The sequence below is a fragment of the Coffea eugenioides genome, chromosome 6, assembly GCF_003713205.1.
Source record: "Coffea eugenioides isolate CCC68of chromosome 6, Ceug_1.0, whole genome shotgun sequence".
In the NCBI taxonomy this organism is placed as follows: domain Eukaryota; kingdom Viridiplantae; phylum Streptophyta; class Magnoliopsida; order Gentianales; family Rubiaceae; genus Coffea; species Coffea eugenioides.
Window position 1 is genome coordinate 7,412,437 of NC_040040.1, and position 26,503 is coordinate 7,438,939.

General features: G+C 37.2%; 3 protein-coding genes and 1 long non-coding RNA gene across 5 annotated transcripts; 2 read left to right on the forward strand and 2 right to left on the reverse strand.

Annotated features, from left to right (window-relative positions):
* The first annotated feature begins 544 nt into the window (after window positions 1-544).
* LOC113774555 lies at window positions 545-1,747 on the forward strand. Its single transcript, XR_003468824.1, has 2 exons — window positions 545-1,134; window positions 1,438-1,747. It is a non-coding gene; the product is annotated as an uncharacterized LOC113774555 (long non-coding RNA).
* An 878-nt stretch (window positions 1,748-2,625) lies between these two features.
* On the forward strand, window positions 2,626-4,618 carry LOC113775299 (protein SRG1). Its single transcript, XM_027320115.1, has 4 exons — window positions 2,626-2,920; window positions 3,222-3,469; window positions 3,615-3,942; window positions 4,072-4,618. Exons 1-4 carry the CDS (start codon window positions 2,684-2,686, stop codon window positions 4,315-4,317), a joined length of 1,059 nt encoding a protein of 352 aa, XP_027175916.1. The 5' UTR covers window positions 2,626-2,683; the 3' UTR covers window positions 4,318-4,618.
* A 1,696-nt stretch (window positions 4,619-6,314) lies between these two features.
* Window positions 6,315-8,662, reverse strand: LOC113773258 (arogenate dehydrogenase 2, chloroplastic-like). 2 transcript variants are annotated; one of them, XR_003468793.1, is made up of 2 exons: window positions 6,842-8,661; window positions 6,315-6,724 (listed from the first exon to the last, which is right to left on the reverse strand). XR_003468793.1 is itself a non-coding variant. In XM_027317862.1 (2 exons), exon 1 carries the CDS (start codon window positions 8,526-8,528, stop codon window positions 7,389-7,391), a length of 1,140 nt encoding a protein of 379 aa, XP_027173663.1. In that variant the 5' UTR covers window positions 8,529-8,662; the 3' UTR covers window positions 6,315-6,724; window positions 7,373-7,388. The 2 variants fall into 2 exon arrangements, 1 of the variants encoding a protein (XP_027173663.1); XM_027317862.1 differs by having other exon boundaries at window positions 7,373-8,662.
* Window positions 8,663-9,680: 1,018 nt separating this feature from the next.
* Window positions 9,681-15,748, reverse strand: LOC113773257 (pyrophosphate-energized vacuolar membrane proton pump-like). The gene is made up of 8 exons (XM_027317861.1): window positions 15,293-15,748; window positions 12,781-13,355; window positions 12,321-12,700; window positions 11,789-11,875; window positions 11,370-11,700; window positions 10,762-11,172; window positions 10,439-10,498; window positions 9,681-10,326 (listed from the first exon to the last, which is right to left on the reverse strand). The coding sequence occupies exons 1-8, from the start codon at window positions 15,537-15,539 to the stop codon at window positions 10,120-10,122; spliced, it is 2,298 nt and encodes a 765-aa protein (XP_027173662.1). The 5' UTR covers window positions 15,540-15,748; the 3' UTR covers window positions 9,681-10,119.
* Between the last annotated feature and the right edge of the window lie 10,755 nt (window positions 15,749-26,503).

The following is a 26,503-nucleotide window of genomic DNA, read 5'->3' on the forward strand; positions in this document are numbered from 1 at the left end:
AAAAAAAAAATTAAAAATGAAAATGTGGTTGGTTGCAGTTAGCTTTCAGGAGAAAAACAAACAAAAAAGTAGCAAATTGCTGAAGAGGTCCTAACTTTCGTTGATAAATGAAGCTCCATGTACGGCTAGTTCACACATTCTTCGTGCAGATCAAGAAAGTTGATGGGATGACTTTTTGTCTCTTGTATATGTTTGCTTCTACCCTACAAGATATTAAATCCGGGTGTATATGGCACTTGCTCCTACTTCTGAAGTTTGAAGACTGGTAAGATGGGCAATGGTGCAGTCAAGAGAGAGATGGTTTCACGTAAGACAGTTCAGGAGATGTTCCTTCATGGTGACGAGCCACCACCTCGTTGCTTTGTTAAAGAAAGTCAATTTGTGTTAGTGGGAACGTTCTCCTCCATCAGCTCCCATACCAACGATTGATATCAGCCATCTTCTGATGAAGAATTAGAGAAATTAAAATCAGCCCTCATCAATTCATGGGGCTGTTTTCAGGTTTGACTTATTTATAATATTGCAGATCTTTTGTAATGGCAAATTGTCTGAATTTTCATGCATTTCTTTTTAATCAGAAGTGGACATTTTAATATACTAGAAACACTCTCTTTTGCTATTTCGTCACTTAGATTATCATTTTCCCTCGAGAGTATGCTCAACTAGTATTACTTCATTCACGTTTATCACTTGTGTGCTTTTTTTACATTCAAATGTTGAAGGATGACGCCTACTTTTGATCTGCCACTGTTATGCTGTGAAGTAATTCACTCGATTCTTCTTTGTGATGGCTACAGTTTCAATTCTGAGTCATCCTGAATTAAAGGAAATTGCGTTTTGCTGCAGGGAGAATATTTGAATATTCAATGAAGTTAAAGCTGTTGAATTTGGATGAAACAGCTTCCTGAATCAGTTTGGTGAACGTGCATTATTGCTTACAAGATTGAATTTTTATCCACCTTGTCCGAGACCAAATAAAGTTCTTGGCCTCGAACCTCACTCTGATAAATCTGGAGTCACTGTACTATTGCAAGATGATGAAGTTGGAGTCTCCAAATATTCCAGGACAGTCAGTGGTTCAAAGTTCCCACAATACCTAATGCTTTAGTTGTTCATATTTGTGATCAAATGCAGGTAGCTATTCCTCTCTGTTTTCATGTGCATTTTCTTATCTTTACTCCTAGAAAATTTGCTCTGATCCTTTTCATAATTGACGATGTGACAGTTTTGACCAGGCTTAATCTGATTCCATCTACAACCAAGTAGACCATAGTTTTTCCAGAAATTTAATTCTATACTTCTTCATACGTCAAACTCTATCTATTTCCCTCAGTATCTGTCCTTTATGTCAATCCAAACCAGCAAAATAGAGAACTAAACTTGAAGGAAGATGCGTAATTCGAATTCTCTGTCTTATGAGTCATGTCATGTATGCAGATAATGAGTAACGGGATAATCACAAGTCCAGTGCACAGGGCAGTGACAAACTCTGAAAAGCTGAGGATATCAGTGTCCATCTGAAACGAAGCAGAGCAGGACTTGGAGATTGGTCCGGTCGACGGACTGTTAGATGAGAAACATGCCAGATTGTATAGAAATGTCAAAAATTATGGTGCTATAAATCTGTGAGTGCTTTCAGAAAGGAGAGGTAGCAATTGTAACTGTAAAAGTTTAGTTTCTAGTAGAATGAGTGGAAATTTGATGTTCAGCTACTTCTGGGATCAAATCCATAAACATTTATCTTTCACATTATGGATTCGAGGTACCTCTCCGCCCTTTCCTGGGAAAAGTAATGCCTGCTCTATTTGGTCTCAGCTTCTGCTTTTTCCGTCTAAATATGCCATTTGAAGAGTACAAGAAGCATCTCTAGTCGCTTCGCATTTGGCCGTGCAGGAAGGTGATCAAGGTGTAAACTTTGGGCCATTCCATCACCATGTGACGATTCATCCACAGTTTTCAGAAATCGAGGAAATGTTATATAATCCCTACCGAAGACTGTGTCATACACTAAGCTAAAACTTTCATAGAACAATGCTTAGAATATGGTAAATCTTGTATATTGCAATAGTTAATTAGTGACTAAGATTAACTGTGCTCATTAATTAGTTAAAAGATATCTTGAGTTGATCAATTTCTCTACGCGCTCCAAGCTAAACCAGATACTGTTTGACACGGATTGCTAGTAAAGAAATACTACCACATTTCAGCTGCGTGAGAGTCGTATGATAATTAACCACCGGCCTTTGGGTTGGTAGCCACCATTAAACCATTTAAAACTTAGTGGGGTGGGAGGCAATCCCACCAATTGCCACATTAAGTAGCTTCTTAAAAAATTTCAATGTATCCGTCTGATCCGATAATAGTTCAGTCCCCCTATCTCTTAGATCCAGTTGGATCTCTCTTTTAGATTATGATAATATAGAATATTATAGATGAAAGCAACATTGAAAAAAAAAAAAAAAAATCGTATGGTAATCATGCCATGATTGTAAACTTATTATTTCACTTCCTGCTATCTTTACATATTTAAAAATTGACATCAGTATTTGACTTTTTAGCCCTTTTCTAATTTAAATGTAAATTTCTACCTTCCAAATTAAACACCTTATTAGAAGCCTGGCTTTGGCTTTAGATACTTTTGATACATATCTGTAACTTTTGCAAGGCACCAAGCGGCACCGTCATGTCTGGAGACTCAGAACTTGACCGCTACAGGCTGGTTCAGGAATTGGCAGAGGATGGTGATGAAATTCCAGAGAGATTTATATGCAAAGATACTCCTTATGGGCTCATAACAGCCTCTCTTCCGTTGATGGACATCCCAGTTATTGATCTTAGTCGTTTGTCATCTTCATCAGCTACAACAGACGAGGAACTCGTAAAACTTCGGTCAGCTCTGAGTTCATGGGGTTGCTTTCAGGTTCAAATTCATTGTCAAAATAACCGGCTGCACTTACTGATCTCGGATATTGTTGTTGTTTTTAGTTGACTTGTTCAAAGTTTGTCTTTTTTGCCACCTTTAGCCTGCCTCTCGGAAGTTTTGATATGCAAAGTTTCATCTCCTGGTTCTGTTGAAAGTATATGGAAAATAGCGCAATAACTTTTTCATATTCAAATTGCTGCCTCTTTTTGCGAATATGTTTACACCTTCTCCTCTGCCTTTCTTGTGGATGTCAAGAGAATTTCTTTGTTGATACTGAAAGAATGGCATAGAGTTTCAGGTTATAAACCATGGAATAGAATTTTGCTTGCTGGATGAACTGCGAGAGAATGGCAGACAATTCTTGAAGCTCCCTATGAAAGACAAGCAGAGGTATGCCAGAGCAGCAAATGAGATTGAAGGTTATGGAAATGATATGATTTTATATGAGAATCAAACTCTGGATTGGACAGACAGGATTTACCTTTTAGTGAGTCCAGAAGATGGCCGAAAGCTACAATATTGGCCTGAAGATCCCAAATCCTTTAGGTAATTATTTTTCAATTTTAAGTTAAATTTTTGGCAAAAGCAATGTTTTTAATCAGTCTGCAGCAAATGCCTGCATTTCCAAATGACCTAGTATGCTAGTATCGAATTGACATGATGCTTTCGTTGGTGCTGCTTTTTCTAATAGGGTAGTTTTAGAGGAGTATACAACAAGGGTGAAAATGATAGTTGAAACTCTCCTCAAGTCCATGGCAAAAGCACTGAACTTGCCAGACAACAGTTTTCTGAACCAATATGGAGAGAGGCCAGTTATGTATACTAGATATAACTTCTATCCCCCATGTCCAAGGCCTGATCTTGTTCACGGAGTGAAACCACACGCCGATGGCTCAGCAATCACTGTACTCCAGCAGGATGAAGAAGTTGAAGGCCTTCAATTCCTCAAGGATAATCAGTGGTTTCGAGTTCCTATCAGGCCTCATGCGCTTATAGTTAATGTCGGTGATCAGATAGAGGTAGTGCTAACATGTTATTTTATGCATTTGTACAGTTAAATCATCGTATTCAAGCTTCAGTGACTACTTTGGTGGCTTGGTGACGTTTCTGAATTAACATTTCCCAATGGACAACGGGGATAAGTGCAGGTAATGAGCAATGGGATCTTCAAGAGTCCGTTGCACAGGGCTTTGACAAACTCAGCGAAGGAGAGGATCTCCGTGGCTACGTTCTGTTCACCAGAAGTAGGAAAGGAGATTGGACCAGTAGAGGAGCTCATCAATGACAAAAATCCTAGATTATACAAGACAGTGAAAGACTACCCTGAAATTTTCTTCAAGTACTACCAGCAAGGCAAGAGGCCAATTGATGCTGTTAAACTATATAGCTCATAAAAAGCTGACCTTCATGCACTTGCGGCATGAAAAAGTGCAGAGAACCAAGTGTCATGCAACGTTGAGTTGCTGGTTGTTAATGCTATTCTTCTACATTTGGGAGACGAAGAGGTTGTGGACCTGGTCTGATCATTTCTTTTCAGTTGCTGCTTCTTTTTAATGCTGTTCTTGTACATTTTTGGGGACGAGGAGGTTGTGGATTTGCTAATCTCATTTTGTTACTGGAATTGAATAGGTGTGACATCCTTCTGTTTATTCTCCATGTCATATAAACGAATCCATTTTCCTTTTATCATTGACAGACAATGGCATGTTATCTATCATATTGGATTTTCGAGCATAAGCAACAACTAGGAAAAGCATATGCTCTGTTGGGCTTGTCAGCAATGCTTGGAATGCAACAACAATTACCTAGAAGATAGGAGTTAGGAGAGAGCAGAAATCGTCTTGTTAAACTACTAGGCTTCATATCGAGTCTTCAACTGAGGCAACGACAAGGCCTGGAAAAAATTAGTACTTGTGAAGAGCAACTATAGAGAACGTAGAAATAAGCACTCTATATTTATAGTCTCTAGTATATGTGCCTCGCATTTTGATACATTCTGCGGAAACTCCCATTGCCGAATAAGAAACAAAATTTTCTTGCAAAGACGTTCTCTAAGATCAAGCGGACATAGCATGACTGAACATGGAGGGTGCAGCAGGTGGAGGAGGAAAATCTGTATGTCTCCAGGATTGTGGGGAGAATAGTTGAAGGTAGCATACAACAAGGGCATCATATCGGAATGTAATCGTGATGACTGATCTATACCATGAGAAAGACGCGAAGCAGGATCTGCAATAGAAGTAGTCAAGACAAACATAAATGGAAGGATGACTAACAACTGAAAAGATGACTAACAAACCAGGACTAACTCATATAAATGTGTCTGGCACAGCAACGGCAAATTAATCATACAAAATCTTACAGGATTCTGTCGTTGCGCGGGCAGACGGATGCCAAACTTATGCAGGCGTACATAAGCACATGGCAAGCGCAAATTTCCTCCTCCAAAAACTGTTGCATGAAAATAGATTTCCAAGATTCCATTTTAAGGATGAATGCAGGCAGGCTTCGGGACTTTGCGTTTGCTATCTTCAAGATTCCCAGAAACCCAATCAAAAACACACCCGAGCATACACGTAGAGGACCCATGAGATTATTTGACAGAACAGTTCTCATTTTTCTTGCATAATGTCACAAGGAACCCCGCAGAAGTTGGAAGTTCACGATCCTGGAAAAGTTTTAAGCCGAAGGGCGCCTTGAAGCTTCTTTTTTATGTTCTACCTTGACACCAGTTAATAGGAGCACCAAGAAGAAACCTCCTTTGCTCTGTTACTTCACAAGTGGAGACTAGATGAACAAAAAAGCATACCGTAATTTGAGGTATATTCAAAGGATACTGCCCAAAGCGGTACACAAACAAGTCCATGGATTCAGCAAATTTAATCAATCCTCTAGCAACCCAAAGAAACTTCTACCATTTGTTACCAAGGTCACTAGCAGGCAGACATATGCGGAGGAAAGGAAGAAAAGAAAAGTGCATCTACGATTTGCCTCTTTTAATCAATTCCAATTTGTCAGACAAATGTCTTTCATCACATGGTAGTTATTGACTTTCACACCAATCACAAATCTAAATTACAATTTCAAAATAGTCGAAAATAATCAGACCATCCAATATTGCTGGTTCCCAGAATGATTCATCAGCAAAATCACAAATGATGCAATACATGCCTTTTCATCTTCCACAAACTTTCAAATGTGGGATTTATATCACAAGGCTACCACACCACGATTACATACTACGTAGACGAGCAAAAATACAACAATCTTTATGTCCATTGCTTGGGACAGCAAAACCAGCTTTAATAGATAACTACATGACATGCGAGTGAGGGTCGAAAAGAACACCAAACTAGCACGGCAGACAATTTTTTAAAGACAAATCCCCAACTGAAAAGAGCACCAATACAGCTCATATACTTGAACACCAAGTCACCAACCACAAGCCCTGGAAAAATTACATATTCAGTTGAAGAAAGCATAATTCTAAAAATCCGATGATACAGGACCTAGTAATAAGCACTCTATTCAAATACTCTCTATGATGAGCAACTCTCATTTCCATACAGTCTACAACCACTCCCATTGGCGAATAAGATACAAAATCAAATGGAGCTAACATCGCTACAACTCCAACATGAATGTAGTCCCCAGAACGTGGAAGGTGCAACAAATGGGGCAAAATCTGTATGCCTACTATGTGGGAAGATTTGTTGAAGGTAACATACAAGGGCATCACACACCACTGGAAAGTAATGATGACCACTGCATCCATTGCATTGAAAACACACAAGGCAGGATCTGCAATGCAATAGTCAAGACAAACAAACATTGATTAACAACTGAAAAGATGACTAACATACTGAGACTAACTCATGTTAAATGTACTAGATATAGCAAATGTCATCCAAATCTCACGGGCATTGAGGAGGCAGATGCACGTGAAACTTGTGCATACATACATTTGCACATAGCAAGTGCAATTTCCTCCTTCAAAAACAGTGGCATAATAAGTCTGCAAGATTACTTTGCAAGGGTGAATGTAGAATTCGAGTCTTTGCAATTGCCATCTTCAAGATTCCCAGAAACCCAATCAAACACACATTAATATATTCAGATAAATGTAGTTTGCTAAAGCAAGAATACACGAACAGAATACAAGTGGCAAATACATCGCGAAGTAGCAACATCAACCCCTTGATCATCAGACAGTTAAGGGAACATAAAATTGCAACATAATTACTTGAAATTCTTACGACATACACATATTTAGATACTTTATGATGAAATATCGTTCGCTAAAGCGAGAAGTCACGAACAGAATACAAGTGGCAAAACTAGCAGTTTATCATATAGAAAGATCATAACTTCAACTGCAACAGACACCCTAAATAATCAAGAATAATCGATATAATGAAAAGTTCAACTTCCAAAAATGGCAAATTCTACCCGCAAAGAATTCCTCCTAGTTGTTATTAATTTCAACACTATTCGTTTTAGGAGGTGGAAACGCAGCCACATTGTTAGGCAGCTTCGACAACACAGGCCCCTGCACGCCTTCTTCCACCTTCCCAAACAACTGTTTCCTCAAAACCTCATGCAAATGCCCAAACAACTCCTTCTTCAGACTCTCAAATGCCCAATCTAACCTCTCCAGCTGCTCCATGGAATTCTTATTGTACATAAACAACCCATAGTACAAATCAAAGCTATCCTTAGCCGTATTCTCCACCAAATCCAACAATCTCTCATACCCTTTAGTATTAATAGGGGTAGTCTCCAAACTCAACTTCTCCAAAACTCTTCCCACTGTATGTGTAATGAACTGCGATCCAGCCGCATATTTATCGTGCTCGGCGCAGCTCATTTCCACCATCCTACACCCTTCCTTCTCAAAAATCTGCAAGAAATTCTCAACCCTTGCCTCCCTAGACTTCTGGGGCCCTATCCTAACTTTATCAAACACAAATGTGAGGCCCGTCCAACCATCCTTTCCGCTCTCTGGCCCAAACATGGGATGAGTACAGAGGATATCGAAATGACTAGGGAGGTACTGGAGGAAGATATTTTTGGGGAACTCTTTGACCGATAAAACGTCGACGAACAGGGTATTGCGTCTGAGTCTTTGAATTGGGAGGGCTTTGAGAACTTGTTCGGTGTGGATGACGGCAGTGGAGAGCAAGATCACGTCAGGGTGTTGTTCGCAGAGGTCATGCGGGTCGGCGTAAAATGATGCCCCGAGAGACTGGGCGACGGAGGAGTGGTCGGAACGGGAATTGGCCAGTACGGTGTGGCCTTGCCGGATGAAAGCTTTGGCAAGGAACTGGCCGAAATTACCGAACCCGATGATGGCAATCTTGAGCGCTGTGGACTGAGAGAAGCGGCGGGAGAGTCGGGTTTCGTAATCGTAAGGTTGAGCTGCGTCGAGGGCACGGATGAGAAGGGCCGAGGGGTGGCGGCAGCGGGTGAGCTGGAGTAAATGGAAACAAAATCTGCTGCGACGGTGATGCAAATGGTGGGAACGGGAGAGGGGAAGCTGGCGTAGGAGGGGGGAATGGGCTGTGGATTGAGAGGAGGTGGGCTGTATAGGGGAAATGGAGAGCATGGTGGCGTGTGCAAAAATGGAGGTGGAAGGGGCAATGAGCTATTAACAAAATTAGGACATGGGTTCTCAGCTGTATAAAATTGACGACCCTGAATGAACAGGAAGTTAAGGACACGTACGTATAATATAGTAGTACTAGTAGATTTTAGTTTCTGCAGGCATCGTTTTGTTTTGTTCTGCCTAAGAAGAAAAAGAAATATGGGGGGCGGCGGAAGGGAAACAGGGCAGGAGCGGTCATTGAGCTGTTAATGGTCATGATTTGATCTTAATAAATTGTGTGATTCAAATCACAAATTGTGTATCAATTTTTACATTATGTGTGAGACTTATAAAATTTCGTATTAAAATTATACGTTGTGTAAATAAAATTAAATCGTGTGTAACTAAAATTACATTGTTGGACGGTTGCAGGTGAGTTTTGTGACTCTTGTCCGGACTCGCAGTGATGGTGTCTGATGCACGTGCTTGGGATTATTGATCCACCAGTCCCTCATGCCTAACAGTTCACACACCTTTTTTTTTTTTTTTCCGTTTTTGGGGTTTCAAAAAGGTGTCCCATAGCCATAGGATAGACGATTAAGACTCCACACACAGTCTCACTTCCCCAAAAATACAACACGGAATGATCCCATAATACTTTTCTTTTGGAATTAATTTGTGAATTCAACAATCTTCACGTGCTATTCAGCGATGGAAATAAAGGGGTAGATTTTGATGAATACTGCTTCAATTTTGATACTCCTATGGAGGAGTGTCTGGCATTGGTTTCTGGTTGGCGGGTGGAATGTGCCTTCAATGACTCTTGTACGTTAGTTGGTGGGAGGCGGAGATTCAAGGAACATAACTTTGCATTCCCGGTTAGTTGGCGCCGGTTCAGACTCTTAAATAATGCAGAATGGGAGGAGAAGAAGAAATCGATGCTTTTGATAACTGCACGCGGGCATGGCGGCGTTGAGTGGGTTTACCAGCGCTTGTATGTACCTCTCTCTAAGCAGGGAAATGAATAAATAAGCGGGGGGGGGAAAAAAAAAAAAGAGGATCAAAAGCTTGATGGGGAGTAGGACAAATTTTGCCAAACACGATCAAATGAAAACAAGGAGTGAAACACGTTGGGTAATTAGCGGTCGGATACTAAAAGGCACAACCAACGAAGAGCAAATCGCAAGACCCCACCGAGTCTTTTTACCGTAGAGAGTGCAATCATGACATCTCACAAGCTGCCGACAGGTGGTGCAAATGTTATCAAGCATCCTGACTGTCTCTTAAGCACGACTGCACTACAGAGAAATAAATGCAGTCTATCTGCAGAAAAGATTTATAAGCTGTTCATTTACTCGAAAAAGAATATTGATGCCGCCCCAGCTCTTCACAAAGATTGACAATTATCATCATCATCATCATCACCATTAAACCTCTAGTAAAAACTTCTGCCCGCAAACCTAAGCCTTTAAAAATTTCTTCAATTTTGAAAACTAAGACAAGTAAGAAGAAGATGATGAGGGCAAGACAACGAAGCGGGACTTTCAGGTAAGATCGTCAGACAGACAATAATTAGAGGCAGATCCTCTGTAGTAAAGCTCGCGCTCCTATTCTAGAAGATCTTGAACAGCAGGCCACCGTGAGTGGCAAAGAAGGGAGCAAAAACAAGTGATTCGACTGCCATTAGTTTGATGAGAATGTTGAGGGATGGTCCAGATGTGTCCTTGAGAGGATCACCAACGGTGTCACCAATCACAGCTGCTTTGTGTGGATCAGATCCTTTAGGCCCCAGACTTCTTGCATGATCGGACACACCAGCCTATCAATGTAAAATCATTACAAACAAAAGGCATTAGGAACCTATACCATACATGCATGAAACTTGAAAAAAAAAAAAAGAGAGAAAATGATATCCTATAAGGAAAATTTACCTCAATATACTTCTTGGCGTTGTCCCATGCACCACCAGTATTAGATGCAGAAATAGCAATCTGTATACCAGACACCATGAAACAAATCATCCATGGAAGAAGCAGATGGGTGATGCATTACAAAACAGAAACCACTCTGGCTATAATATTAAGAGGCAAAAACCAGATGGATGGACCACCATTTAAAGCAGTTATCTTGTGATAATTCATAACTAGCGAGAAATAACTTCTATAGTGCACATTCCTCAGTGCAGGCACGTCCTATATTGCAGCATATTCTTAAGAGGTACATAAATGGTAAAACCCATTATTTCTGACATTACCTGTACACCAGATACCAGAGATCCAGCAAGAACACCAGAAAGTGTTTCCACACCAAAGAAGATCCCCACAATGAGGGGTGTGAGCATGACAAGAGCACCAGGAGGAATCATCTCCTTGATAGAAGCATCTGTAGAAATCTTAACGCATGTGGCATAGTCAGGCTTGGTAGTACCTTCCATGAGACCAGGTATGGTATTAAATTGCCTGCGCACTTCCTCAACCATCTTCAGAGCTGCGCTCCCAACACTTTTCATTGTCATGGCAGAAAACCAGTAAGGAAGCATTGCTCCCACAATCAAACCAATAAAAACTTTGGGTGTCAGGACATCCACAGTGGAAATCGCTGCCCTGCTAACAAAAGCACCAAAGAGTGCAAGGGAAACAAGAGCAGCAGAGCCAATTGCAAAACCCTACAAAACACGAAGTGAATTCAGATCAACCATGTCATCTTAAAATTTTTTGATGCATAAGCCTAAGACTAGAATGGGAAAAACAGGTAGTCCATGGAAAATAAATGGTTAAATAAAATTATACGGATCCATTAATAACCTTATTAAATAACCCATTTATAGATCGAAAGTTCTCAACAGAAAAGAGTGTCGTTTACCTTTCCAATGGCTGCAGTGGTATTGCCTGCAGCATCAAGGGCATCAGTTCTCTCGCGGATTCTGTGGCTCATACCAGCCATTTCAGCAATGCCTCCAGCATTATCACTGATGGGTCCATAAGCGTCTATGGCTAATCCAGTAGCTATGGTGCTTAGCATTCCAAGGGCTGCTACTGCAATACCGTACATCGCAGCAAAGCTAAAGCTCACAAAAATGCTGATTGCTATGGCGAAAATTGGAATAATAACAGATTTGTAACCCAATGCTAAGCCAAAAATAACATTTGTGGCAGCTCCAGTGCGGCAGGAATCGGCAACATCTTGCACAGGGCTAAGAAGATGAAAAAAACAACCAACTTAGGGCTATATAAATATCAAGCTAAACAGGAAGCCTAAACATTACTATGCTGGATAGATACCTGTAAGCATTGCTGGTGTAGTACTCAGTGATGAAGCCAATAATAAGACCAGCCCACAAACCAACAGCAACACACAAGAATAGTTGCCTGCAAATTTATATCACATTAGAGATTGAAGGCTGCTTCTGGAAGATTTCTAATTTATTTTTCCTTCTTTGAGAATTGTGATTGGGTGCTTGACAAATGTGAATGCAAAAAGCAAATAACTTAAAATCCAGTACTTGAAGAAAAAACAAAAAGAGAACTGAGAACGAGCAAATCTGAGTGCTCAACAAACATAAATGCTGAGTGAAATACATAAAATCTCATTAATTTAATACAAAGGGAAACAGCAAACAAATGAATGAGAAAGACCAAAACTTTAAAGCTTTTGTGGAGTCTTCTCCTCACATAAACAGTTTTGACAACTGAAAATGTCCTTTACAATGCTAAGAAAATGAGTGAGCGAGCTAGAAAAGGAAAGCTACTAGCAGTAAAAATAGTCCAAAATACTAAAAGCCAGAATTCTCAAAACTCAGAGAGACAAACTTACCAGTTCTGAACTTCCTTCTGGACCCCAAAGTTAAATATGGTGAAGGAGGATGGGAGGGCAATCCAAGATACAATTGCGATACCGATAGTCATCAAAGCTGTGGAGATAATAAGTTGCTTCTTCAATGCTGGCTCAATATCCTTCACAGCCTTGACTTCGAAGAAATCGGTGGCAAACAAAGTGGTGATCAAACAAACAAGAATACCAACGGAACTGATCAGAAGAGGATACAGCATTGCAGTCAAATCATGATTGATTCCAAAAGAAGAAATTGAAGCAACAACAAGAGCAGCACAGGATGATTCTGCATAAGATCCGAAGAGATCAGATCCCATTCCAGCAATATCCCCAACATTGTCACCAACGTTGTCAGCAATTACCTGAAATGATCTGCAAGTTACCACTGGACAAGAAAAGAAGTTCATGAAATTCCAGGGGCCATTTATCAGAAATAACCTACCGCTGGATTCCGAGGGTCATCCTCTGGAATGTTCCTCTCCACCTTACCCACCAGATCAGCTCCAACATCAGCAGCTTTGGTATAGATACCTCCACCAACTCTTCCAAAAAGGGCCATTGAAGATCCACCCAAACCATAACCAGTTATAGCCTCAAACAGACCTTCCCAGTCATCACCATAGTACAACTTGAAAAGGTTGATGGCAATGAACAATACTAGAAGACCATTTGCGGCAAGAAGGAAACCCATCACTGCACCAGATCTGAATGCAGTAATAAAAGCCTTACCAACTCCTTTTCTGGCCTCCAAGGTGGTTCTGGCATTTGCATAGGTTGCGATTTTCATTCCAAGAAACCCAGAAAGCACAGATGTGATAGCACCAAGCAAGAAGGATACGGTACTGAAGACAGCAGTTCCAAGAGCGGGCTTGCATAGTTTGGAACTGTCATATGTACAAGCCTGGCTCTTTGTGCTGAACCCCTCCACAGAGCCCAGGAAGACGAAGATCAAAATGGCAAAAGCAACCATGAAAACACCAACATACTGATACTCGGTAAAAAGAAAAGAGGTTGCACCTGTCAGATGAAGAGAAAATAAAATCAGAACAAGTAAAATACTCCAGAAAGGTTACAGCTCAATAAATGATTTAAGGTGACGAAGGGTGAGATCCATGCACAATCTCTTGGAAGAAGGAGAACTCAGATTACTAGGGATTATCCCTGATCACAACATCCATACAGCAAGGACAAAACAGAGGCACATACTCAAATGCTGGAAAAAAGCTGAAACTTGAAAACAGGGGCACATACACTAGATTTTTCATGCAATAAGCTAGGAATGAGGATAACCTTGCTCAGATATAACCTCTAAAAGTTTGATGGCAACAGAATGCAATGAACAGTACATTCTGCTGTTTGATCATTGATTGATACATGTTAAAGAACTATACAGTAGATAATACCAGAAAACATATATATGCATCCGATTGAAATTATTCACTTAAGTTGGAAAAGGACATGCTCATGCCAGGATAAGCACAATAGCAGAATATCATGCCATGCCATATCTTCTAATGCCTACTATTATTTCATCATACATCTTCAGAGTTACTTTTTCTCCTTCAGACTTTCCATATGCAACTATCCCCATGCTCATGGTGCACCAAAGAAAGTGAAATAGGGGCAAACTTTTTCCAAGGAGCTGCTCAGATCAAACTTTACATTTCTAGATCCATTATAAAAAGGAAAAGACGACAGCCCACAAATCTGACTCCTACTTGGAGTTAGCTATGGATATAAATGACATGCATGAAGGTGACGTTTACTATGGTTTTATATTAACAACAAGAACAATAAAAATCCAATATGAACACGAATAATTAGATATAAGAAACATAATCAAACCAACAATCATTGACCAGGAAAGACTAATGGGAAGAAATAGTGTTGCAAAATTTGTTCTTTAGTTACCAAAGGGGCCCGAGATATTAAGAACTGACTGACTTCATTCCGCAACTAATTAATCTTAGGTAGAATAACATCACACTCAACTTAATTTACACAATAATAAAAGACCAAAGACTAAAGCCTAAGTCTGCACACACGTGTCTATCAAATAAATGGACATCAAACCAAAAAAGAATCATGGCGTCAACCACCAATCAAATTTAAGGAAAGAAAACGAATCTTTTTGGGCATCCCCACATACCACAACCAAGTGCACCAACTATTAACACCCCCAGAATTAGAAAAGAAAAAAGAATGAAGGTGGATCTGAAATCAACCAAAGGAAAAAAAATAATTGGAGATAAAGAAAAAAAAAAAAGAAAGTAGATAAGTGCTCAAAATTTCCAACCCAGAACATCTTCAAATCTCAGCAAATGTAAATAAAATATTTTTTCTAAGGCAAAACATAAAAGCGGAAGAAACGAAACATTACAAATACAAACCTTTTAATGGGAGAAAAAAAAAACCTTGAACCTTTTTCTTTCCATTTTTTTCCTCTAATTATATTATAGCTACTGGAACGTTCCCAAGCTTCCAAAGAATTCAGGTCAGAAGCCTATACAATTTATATTTTACAGGCAAAAAGCAAACCGAAAAAATAAATAGTTGCACGTAAATTTTTTTAACTTTCAGACTAGAATCGAAGACTACACCAATAAAAATCATCATTTTCAGGCATATGCGTAACCAATTTTGCCCCAGAGCCTCTAAATTTATTGAAAGCTCAAAGAAGGCAAAAAAATTGTAATAGAAATACCGATACCATAGAAAAACCTGCGATCACCAAATTACTTCCATAAAATCAGCTGTCAGAGATCCAAATCTCTCACCTCACCGTGCACATCCATTACAACGTATATAAATAAAATTTAACACTTACTTTTACACAATAAAATTGCGTATGTATTCATAGTTATGCGGGTTGTGCATATTTTATATGAAACACGTGTGTAACAAGAGATAGTCTAGATACATGAATTGTTAGTGAAATGATTATGTTGCTATACCTTCCGAGATGGCGTTTTGGATGTCGGCGCACTTCTGGACGATGCTGTCGCCATTGATGCCCTCCTCTTCCTCAATAAGAGCCTCAGTGAAGCCATTTTTGCCGTCGGCGCCAGCATCAAACTTGTCGTGAGAGAGCTTAACTTTGGAAACGAGAAGCCATTGGACAAGCGCAAAGATGATACCAATCACGGCACATACCGGAATTAGAATCTCCGTCGCAAGATCTGGCAATATCGCCGCCCCCATCCTCTGTTTTTTTTTTCTTTTTTTTTAATTTTGATTCCTAAACCACGGAAATGAGCTCTGTCTCACGCCGTGGAATTGAAACAAAGATAAAGGAAGGAAGAAGGCGAGAAGATATCGGAGAATGAAGGAATGAATTTTAACGGCGAAATTTGCGGTAGCCCAATGGACGCTGGACGCAAAGCACCGAACGGTTTGTGCGGTTGATTAAGTATTGGGGAGCGGTATTTATATGGTCCGAATGGCGGAGGTGGTTTCTGGTTTTTTGTTGGATATTCTAATGGATGAAATGGATTTACCATTTTCTGTGATATATCGTCGTAGATTAATCTAAATCTTGTGACAAAGAATATTCCGTATACCCATTTTGTTACTGTTGTATGAATTTGTTTCCTTTTTTTTTTGGGGGGCTTTCTTGGTCGTTCATACGGTTGGATTTCTTGGGAGGATTTTTTTTTTTTAATAAATCAAAAGCTAATATTATTAACAAACTTCTTACGAATGTATCTGGTTATTTCGAGACAATATGACTTCCTTCGATGGATTTGATTTGTTTTAAGAACAATTTAAAGGGAAAAATGAGGAATTAATTTTTATACACAAAGAGTATAAAGATTTTTTTTTATACAAATGAATGTCACGTCATTACCATTTAAATTTTAAATTCACTTTTTATTTATGTGTCATGCACCTGTACATATGTTAGTATAAAAAAATATTTATGCTAAAAGTATATACGACATTAATTCAAAAGGCCAATTTTGCTCGTGTATTTTATAGGAGGGGATGGATTATGAATTTTGTTAAATTCTAATCTTATTCTCGTGCACGTTAAACTAGGATACATACACTAATTCTCACTATAATAAAAAATAGCATTAATCTTGCATACAAATTCTTGCATATATATATATATATAGCATGCATCTATGTTGGTTAATATGTACACTACGGACTAACCTTAAAAAAAAAAAAAAAAAATTTAATGATTTTTGTTGGGGTGGGGGGGTTATTATGGCATGGTTGCTACTACATAAAACTACATGCTTATCACACTTTCCTTAATGGACCGGTTTCTCGGCTGCTTTCATAAATTTCATGACGCTACTAAACTCTAGAAACCGAGAAACCCTCGATTGACTGGTTTCTCCGGGTATTACTTCCGATTTGCTTTTATTTCTTTGTTGGATACGTAATGCAGCACATCAATTTTGTTAAAGAAACCAAATACAATAGTCAATTCAAACTTTGACATGTTGCCCATTAGCAGAAACCACGTACAATAATAGCCCAAAGGTTTTTACTAGATTAACTGCCAGCGGTTGCCACCGTCATTTGCTTTCCATTCACTGTTGACATCACCAGTACACAGCTAGCGGTTTTTTTTTTAAAAAAAAAAAAAAAAAAAATAGCAAGCGGTTTTTGACAGCAAGAATTGTTTAGTTTTCTTGGTTTTATAAATGTTCATACCTAAGCGATCCTATGATTCACATCTATTTATCTTTTATTAGTATTCCTTTTTGACTTTCACCAAAAATTAATTTTGAAACCTCTTTTAACGGTTGAGCATTCGTTAGATTTGCATGCTTGTTACTATAATTTTACACGTGTACGTCGAGGTCCAATTAAATTAAATATAAGGTGATGGGCCCCGTAAATTTAAATCAATTACGTTGATAATAAAGAGGAGATAGAAACGCAAGCAATTAAAATCTGGTGATTGTATGAATTATCAGTTTGACAAGGGAAGCGGATGAGCTTCGCCGTCAGATTAGTCAGAGATTAGAAAATAACCCCAACTGGCGACTACCGACGATGATGGAATTAAAGATTTTTAGTGCAACAGCAGAGCAGGGCGGGGTAAAAAGTACTGTAGTAGTAGTAATTAACGTGTACGATCAAATCCGAATCTCACCGTAATTAATACTTGCCGTAAACGAACCTTTCAATATTATCTTGTCATCTCTCCTCATCACCAATCAAAGTTAGCTGAGGTGGCATATTCCGATAAACTTAGAAGAGCATCAACCAGGCGCACCTCACCTTTCCTTTCCTTTCCTTTCCTTTCCTTGCCCGTCTTTTCCCATCTGTGCGCGATTCTCCAGATCAGATCGGTTGGCTTTCTTTAGCTTTTATTATTCAGCCTGTTTATCTAACCGGTGCCCTATTAACACTCCTTAGAATGTATTTTACTAGGGGAAAAAGCCCGCGCCACGCGCGGGAGTTTAGTACCTATAATTAAAGATAATTAATAATTATTATTTGGTATTTTGTAGTATAAGAATTAAAGTATGACATTTTTATTACGTGATATTAAACAAAAAAATCATAAATTACATATTGAGTCAAAAAATATAATATGCAATGAAATATAATTATAAGATATGATCAACCATTTTGCGTTTAATTTGATAAAATAAAAGATATACTTATATCTGCTCATGCACTTTAGGGATATTAAAATTTGTTATTTAGTTTGAATTTGATCTTGATATGAGGGCAATCCACCACATTATCTTATCATATAAGTGAGATTTGAACAGTTAGCATACTTTAATAAATTATTGCCAGTGGAACTTCAGTTCTTACAAGCCAAATTCTTGAATTTATATTGATTCCAATGACATATCATCATGAAACCTCCACATTGACGAATCAATCAATTATGATTTATTGTATGATTTAGGACATATAGCAAAGCATCTCCTTCTCGATAGGGGTTACAATTACAAAACATCAATTTTTGACCTAGTTGCGAAAATATACAATAACTAACACACTAATCTAGACAAATAATTATCTCAAAAAACATCTTAATCCACTCAATTCAAGAATTAAAAGTAATGAAGTACATACTTTTAAGTAGATGGTTAAACATATTGGGAAATCAAATGAAGTGAAAAATGCCTAAATGGAATCATCAATAAAGTAGCAAACAATTTGAAAATTACAGTAACTAATAGTTAAAACAACAAAAGAAGTAGTGCAATCTATAAATGAAAAAATTTATGATGATAAAATTATTTTAAACCAAAAATAACAATTAATAAATGTGATCTCCTCCCTATCAAGTCTATCTAACATAGACAATTGAATTAAAACACTAAAAGAAGTATTGCACATACAACTTGCAAGATCACATATTTCTTACAACCAAAAAAGTAGATTAGCTAAAGAAAACATACCTATTGAGAAAGATGCTGCAAAATGGGAAAGATGGGTAGCTAATATAGCAACATCCGAATTCAATAGACTATATGATTGTAATGGAACAAAGTTATAAGTAAATGAAATGAATTTGAATAGATGGGGATTACTATGACAACGGCCAAGAAACCAAACTTCTCTACTAATCAACATTAATTGTGTTTTAACATCTATATATCATAAGTTTGCAAATGACTGATGAGAAAGGCTTTAAGAAATTAAGAGACTTGAATATCAATACAATTAAATGATTATAAGGGTTTTTATGTAATTTTACTAAAACACAAGTTGATTTCAATTGTACCCAATGCTCAATCAAATATCGGTCACATGTTAAACTTACCCCTAGCTTTAAATATCTAAGAGGACATTTAAATAATTATTAAATAACCAAATTAGTTATAATGATTCATATTCAATACTCCAATTGCACTTTAAATACTCTCATATTCCCAAAATAGCCCCATCTTTGCGGTTGAAATCTTTGTCCTAAACTCATTCTTATATAGTATAAGGAAATGTTATATTTTTAAAAATATAAGATTAATTAGAAAAAATATAAATGTACGAGAATTAATTAGAAAAAATGTATAAATACAACATAAAATAATAATTGTTAGTGTGAATATGCATGATAGGTTGGGTGGAATGTATAGCATGGCACTCGTTAGAAAATTTGTTTATTATTATTCTGAGTTTGTTCATCATTTTTTCCTCCAAAGAATTGTACCTAACGACCTATTTCATTTTTTTTGTCACTTATTTGCATTGAAAAACATGTACGATAATGCATTAGAAGAACAGGAAACATAACACATTATTGTGTTTTTGTTGAGTTTTTCTTTTCTATATCGGAGCTGTAAAAATTGATTTATGCAGATGAGTCTAATTACATGACACATGTATGAAAAATAAAATGATTTCGTGTTTGAACACATACATGTAACATATGTGTAGACAAACTCGTGTAAATAAATCTTTGTGCTATCAATATAGAACAAAAATAAAAAAAGAAAGAATCCATTGGTAGATTAAATAAGTGCATTACACATTCATATATTTAAGTGTTAATTTGTTCAAAAGTTTACATTGCAAAAAAAAACGCAAGAAAGGTCAATAATTTTAAGTATATTCATTCGCATGTAGGTTGAATGTGATTTAAATATGCTAACGAGCACTTACTATACATTCCCTAAGAAAAATCTCATAGTTATTAACCTAGATGATAATAATTCTACTTCTACATACCAATGATAATAAATTTGATAGTTATTAACCTAGATCATGGAATTATTGGACATATAATTAGAGTTGAGCATAGCCACGGTCCACAAAATATTATGAGCTTGTTATTTGCCACGATCAGTCCAAAATCATCAACTCCCAGTAGCGTAAACCAAAATCATGAGCGTGTATGACTCTGCCCCCTTCGCGAAAAAGCGCCACCAATACCATGTCGTCGTAGAAAGCCCAATTTATACATTCCATATTCAGCACAAACACCATTTTCTTTTTTTCAATCTACGTGAGAAGAGCAGATTTATTAAAGGGAACTGTTGCGTGATTTAGGAAGTGACTGTAGACTAATAAGTCTCAACTGAAAAGAAGCACGCCATCTTAAGTTAGGTATCTCCTCCACCTAGGGCGTTGCTGCTGCAGAATGTATATGTCAGTCATGATGATCAGTATCAAATTCGATGGCCTTTGCATGGATTAATATTGGAGTACTTAATTGTAATGCTAATCTTGTGACAAGTTTGTTCGGCCTGTATTAATTAATTAATTAATGATGAAGATGAAGGTGGTGTGATATCAGCAATGGAGTTAGTCATCGTGCCAGCAGAAAAGGCCAAGTTTGAAAAGTAAATGCCATGAATGATGATCCCTCTGACACTTTTCTAGAACTCATCTACTAGAAGCCAAAGTACCCAGGGATTTGCAATAATGTGGGCTCATGGTTCTAAAATCAGAGGAAAACCAACAGTCGAACTGCTGCATATATATACTTTGCTCCCATTCACCCAAAACCCCACGTATTTATGTGTAATTTTATAATTACTCATCAAGGAAAGTCCCAAAACCCGAACCCGAACTGCCAATTACCCAAAACCCGAACTGCCGGCTTTTTTAAGGTTGTTCGGGGATCTAGGTTTATTTAACTCAAAAGTCTGAGTTTCTCAGCTTTAGATAAAAAAAAAAATCAAGGAAAGTCCCCACCAAATGAAAGAATTGTTATTTTGTTCAATCTGTTGAACTTCAGAAGCAAGAAACCAGTTTAATATTCGAGGAGCACTGCGAGTTAATTGTTTCAGTTAACCCCTGACGGAAAGTAACCGGTCATTATTTGGCGTAAACATCATGGCAGATGGTTCGTATGACGACACCACTACATCTGAGCCAGAAAAACCCCAAAGAACAACTTGATAAGTACTACTGCTGAAGTTCTAATGCTCTGGAGCTGCATGTTATTTTCAGGAAAACAGGATAAGGTATCCGATGTTTTTCCCTAGCATGACAAGACAACTTTTGGAATCAAATAAAGGGAAAAAGAATAATGAACAGAATTTACTTTGGACCACAAAAAAAAAAAAATGCATTCGCAATGGCTTTATGGCTTTCCAAACTTTCTTCCGCCATTTTACAATCTTTAATAGATGATGCTTCACAAAACAGATAGAAAAGAGATAATCAGCAAAGAATTTGAGAGGCCCTTAAGACGTGTTGAGTCTATTCGGCGGTGCATAAACCTCCAAAACGGATAATCCTGCACGTAGTTTTCAACTTCAGTGTATATATCTGTTGCCTTCACTTAGCACTAGTACATAGTTGGAGTGGGGAGTACCCTTTTTTTTTAAGTTATTTTTTGTTGTGTTTGTCTTGAGATGCGGTTTGCTTGTCGAGATCAGCATGAAGAGGAACAGACAACAGACTAGTTGGGGGGAGAGGGCCAATGAATGGAAGGTTAAGAGTATGCTGTCATGGATGTTCCGAAGTCACTGTGGACCCTTAAAAGCCATGCTCTTAATTTGAGATCAGGTCCATCACCCTTCTCAGATCTCACCTTCTGGCTTCAGTTATGCCAAATTAGACAACAGGGTTGAGTCATGAGTGACAATGCAATAATGTTATTCGTGCGCGCAGACTGCAAATTCTGTACATATCCAGTGCCAGGCCACAGATGTTGGGTAACTGGACAGAGAACCATTTTTAGATTTGGTGTTCGTGCCAAAGTTGAGTGGCATTTGGCGTCAATATATTAAACATTGCCAAATGCCAGCAAGCAATAGACGCTTACTCACTTTATGGTCCTTGGATTCTACATGGACAGATATTCTTTTTGTTTTTTCCCTTTAAATTACATTCTAGTAGAAATACTATTAAAACTAACATTGGCAATACAAGTAATTGAAAAGTAATTCATAAGTTTAAGGGTAGTAGTAATATATCCACTTAATCACAACCCAACTCTCTCTCTCTCTCTCTCTTTTTTGTCCCAAGAAAACTTTCAAATCTTACAAGGAGAAAGGGAGGAGAGGGAAGGAGTGGCTAGTGTTTTTTTTTTTTTAATCAGATGGCAACAGTTAATCTAATCTATTTCTACTCCTGCTCCTACTCTTATTTCAACTTATACTAGGGGAGGTTCAACAGAATTTAGAGAAATTGAAAGGGATTGAACCGTCATCGAATCAAACGAGTGTAATACATATCTGCAAAAAAACTTAACATCCTTGCTAACTTAACTAAACTTGATTGGATTTTAGTATTCCAAAAACTGAGTTTTGAGATTGGGATTGTATATGCAAGACTGCAACTCCATACCTTGACACTTATTTCGCCTCTCAACAACCATAATTCTCGGCGTGGGGAATTTTTTTTTTTTTTTTTTTTGGTCAGAGAGATATTCATTCTTTGTTTTTCATTTCTTTAAGGTGATAATTAATTTGAAAATTTCTTTGACTTCACCAACAACATCATCCAAGTTGGCCAGGTAAGTGGATGACAACTGAAAACGACCATGACAGGTTGACAATTTCATTCGAAGTTAAGATAACTACAGGAACAAGCAAGTCATCGAGATCTGCAAATAGCCTGTCAATCAGATTAATGAGTCGGGCTTATCAAGTTTAACTCATTTAATTTATAATATTTTTAGACTTTAGATTATGAGTTTTGGATTAATAAAACTCACATAATATTTGAGTTATGATCCTTATTTGGATTTAATCCAAACTCACTTATTACTCCTTAATTTTCTTAATATAATTACTATAACTATCAAGTTGCAAAACTAAATATGAACAAGTAATAGTTCTTAAAAAATATATAAATCACAAATTTTTCAATAATATTTATATCTAATTCGTTCAAAATACATAAAAAATAGTAATAAAACATACGGTCATAAATCAATATATTTTCAAAAGTTGAAACTTCTTTATGGTCTTGTGATTTGAATCCAAACATGCTTGATGATTTGTATTTAGAGATCAAAACGAAATCAATCAATATTATGCCAATACAAAAATTTACTCAACTAATAAGAAAAGTTAAAAATTTAGTTATGCATTACTAATATCATCCCTCAAGGAAGCTCGTAGAAGAGTCTTCAGATGTATTTTGTATTTTGTAAATATTTAGTATTAAATAATAATATATTTATATATATAATTATACATAATATTAAAATATAAATATTATATATATATAGGGCCCAGCCTAAATCGAATTTGAGTCCAATGACATCTAAACTCAGTTCATATTTAATTCGAGTCTAATTTTTAAATTCATATTCAGACCGATTCACTAAAAGGTTGGATTCATCGGATTTTTTCTCGAGCCTAGCCCGACCCCATTGACAATCTTATCTACAAAGACATGATGTTACTATAAAAATAATGACGGTAATGCATGGCAGAATATATATATATATATATATTATAGAAACACACATAATAGGTCTGAAAAGAAAAGTCAGCGAAGATAAAAAGAATATTGAAGCACCAAAATATCAGTCACATGTCTTTTTGAGAACCGGGTCTGACAAAAAGAATAGAGGTAGATCCAATAAATAAAAAAAAACTGGCGAAGCACACCAAATTAACGATCCTACTTAAACGGGCAAAAAAGGGAACCCAAAAAGGAAAAAAAAAGGAGTCTGGGTCCAGAAAATGCTTGTTGGAATTGAAAAATGATTAATTTCGGCTAAGAAAATGGTTGCTGGTACTGTGTATTTTGTTCGTTCATGGATGTTACAGTTCGTCTGAAGAATAAGAAATAATTATTGGACGGTGCTATTGGAAATTGCAGATGCTCTACGCAACCAGATTCAGAATTGTTAATCACAAAAAGAGGATATGAAAAGACAAAGACATGAAAGAAACAAGATGGGAAAGCACGCAGAAATATCCAATAAGTTCCAAAATTTCCCCTCTGACCCCATAATACAGTTTTTAGGTCTTAATACACGGAGTACATGATGTAACCACCTCTGTGAAGTTGGAGCCAGTAATCCACCTTCCGGCCTTCCACTACCCTCCATTCCTTCTGTTTTTGACCTAAACACTTTGTTCTAGTAAAAAAAAAACAACGGAGGATTTAGTTCATCTAAATTATGAGATCGAATTAAATTAAATACATATTAAATCATACACGTAAAAGCTCACTACATATAAAGCGGAGAGACAGAGGTTTGGGTATTACTACTTTATTACCTAAATATGAATTACTAAAGTAAAAATAATTCGCAAAATAAAAAAAAAAAAACCATTTCTGAATTGTGCATGCTGCCATTAACACTAGTTCGTATTGTCAACAGTAAATGGAGACTGCTAAAACTGATTGACATTCAGAAACATTGGACTGGTTTTGAAGAATCAAACAGGTCAACTTTAAGGATCATTTTCGGAAGAAAAGTACTTTGGATTTGGAACCGCCTCGTCTGTACTCTTGGCTTCTTCCAATTTGAGACGTGTTATGTGACCTTTTGGCTGATTCGAATTTGATGTGTAAACAGCAGAATAAGTTTTGTTATGGGCGGGGCTGCCACGCTAATGTGTTTGTTGCCTGAAAAATTCCAGAGCCGGCACGGGCTTCAGTTTTAAGATCCATTTATCAAATCTGTGTGCATTGATTTGGGCCCTTCATTTAAGTGGTAATCGTATGCGAAGGCTTAATCTAATTCTGATGGCCCAAAGAAGGATGCCATTTTTCCGAAAGCTCTTTGCATTTTAGGCTAATACGTGATTAGGGCTGTTAACGGGCCGGAATTCATTATTCCGGACCTGAACCCGAATTACTATACCGGACCCGGATCCGACCCGTTTACCCGACGGGTCTTTTATTCTATGTTCCGGATCCGGCGGGTCCCGGATCCGGGTCGGGTCTACTCGAACAAATTTAGCAAAAATTATAATTTCTAATAAAAATGAGAAAAAAATATATTTGTAAACTAATTTCTAACTAATGCAAAGAAAAAACCAAATAAGAAAAGAAATCAAATTGACTTTATTCAAATACATCACCCTAATCAAATTATATTGATAAATATATATTTTTTAAATTATTAATTCATTTATATCCGGATCCGGGTCTAATACGGGCCAGAATACTATATTCCGTATCCGATCCGTTTTTTTGTTTGACAAAACGGATCCGGATCCGGATCCGGAAAACGGAATTAAATCCCTACCCATACTCGCAATAATTTCACGGATCCGGGTCTAGACCCGACCCGTTGACAGGCCTATACGTGATCTCGTACCCGTGTCTTTTAGTTTTCTTCTTATACCAACAAGCAAATTCCAAAAAAATGCGCTGATTGCATTTTGACCCCATGAACTTTTTCTAGGTGCCCTTTAACCCCATGACTTAGGGAATGTTAAACTTATTATGCTAGTATTGTGCGTGTTATTCCTCTAGAGAAAATATGTCACTCTCTCGACAAAAGTATTAAGGAATAGTTTATAATGACTAGCATATTAAATACCCTGACTAATCCGTTGGTTGACCCGGGTCGCACACCTGACTATGGTATATGTACGTCAGATTTCGAACCCGAGACCTGCTTATGCAGAAACAAGCTGCTTACCACTTGGCCCAACCCCGGTTGGTATATTAAATGGCCGTTTAAATTTGCAATAACTTATCAAAAAATATTTCAATTAGTAGAGCGTTTGGTGCATACTTGCATAAGTGCTTAATCATATTGTTTTGCATACTTGCACAAGTGTTTTTTTAATTGAAAAATATAATTTTAAATTTCTAAAACATATTTATCTATTTATTTAGTTTGAAACTTATTACAAAGTAGTTATAGTAATTTTTTTAAATTTTTTGAAACACAAAATTTGTTTAAAAGTGCTAAAAGTGTTTTAGTATCTAATAATTCTACTCATAAATGTAAGGAATGATATTCATTAAATACCTTGAGAGTGATCTCATTCTCCAAAAGTACTTTTTAAGCAAAAATACTGCAGCCCTAAACAGGCAATAAAGAGATGAGTAATGCGGTTGGCAATTCATTTTTTTTTTCCCTAAATGTCACTTCATTTTGTATACAAAAGAGAGATAGTCTCATTGTATTTATTTCTATATCAATAATAGAAGTTCAAAAAATTATAGGGGTAATATGCGGTTAATATAGACTAATAGTGTATGATTTTTAAGGAATAGAAAGCAACATGTTGGCTATTTTAATTTTGGTAAAGTGAAATCATTTCCCGGAGGGTGAATTATCATAATCGGAGAACACGTGTACTTTC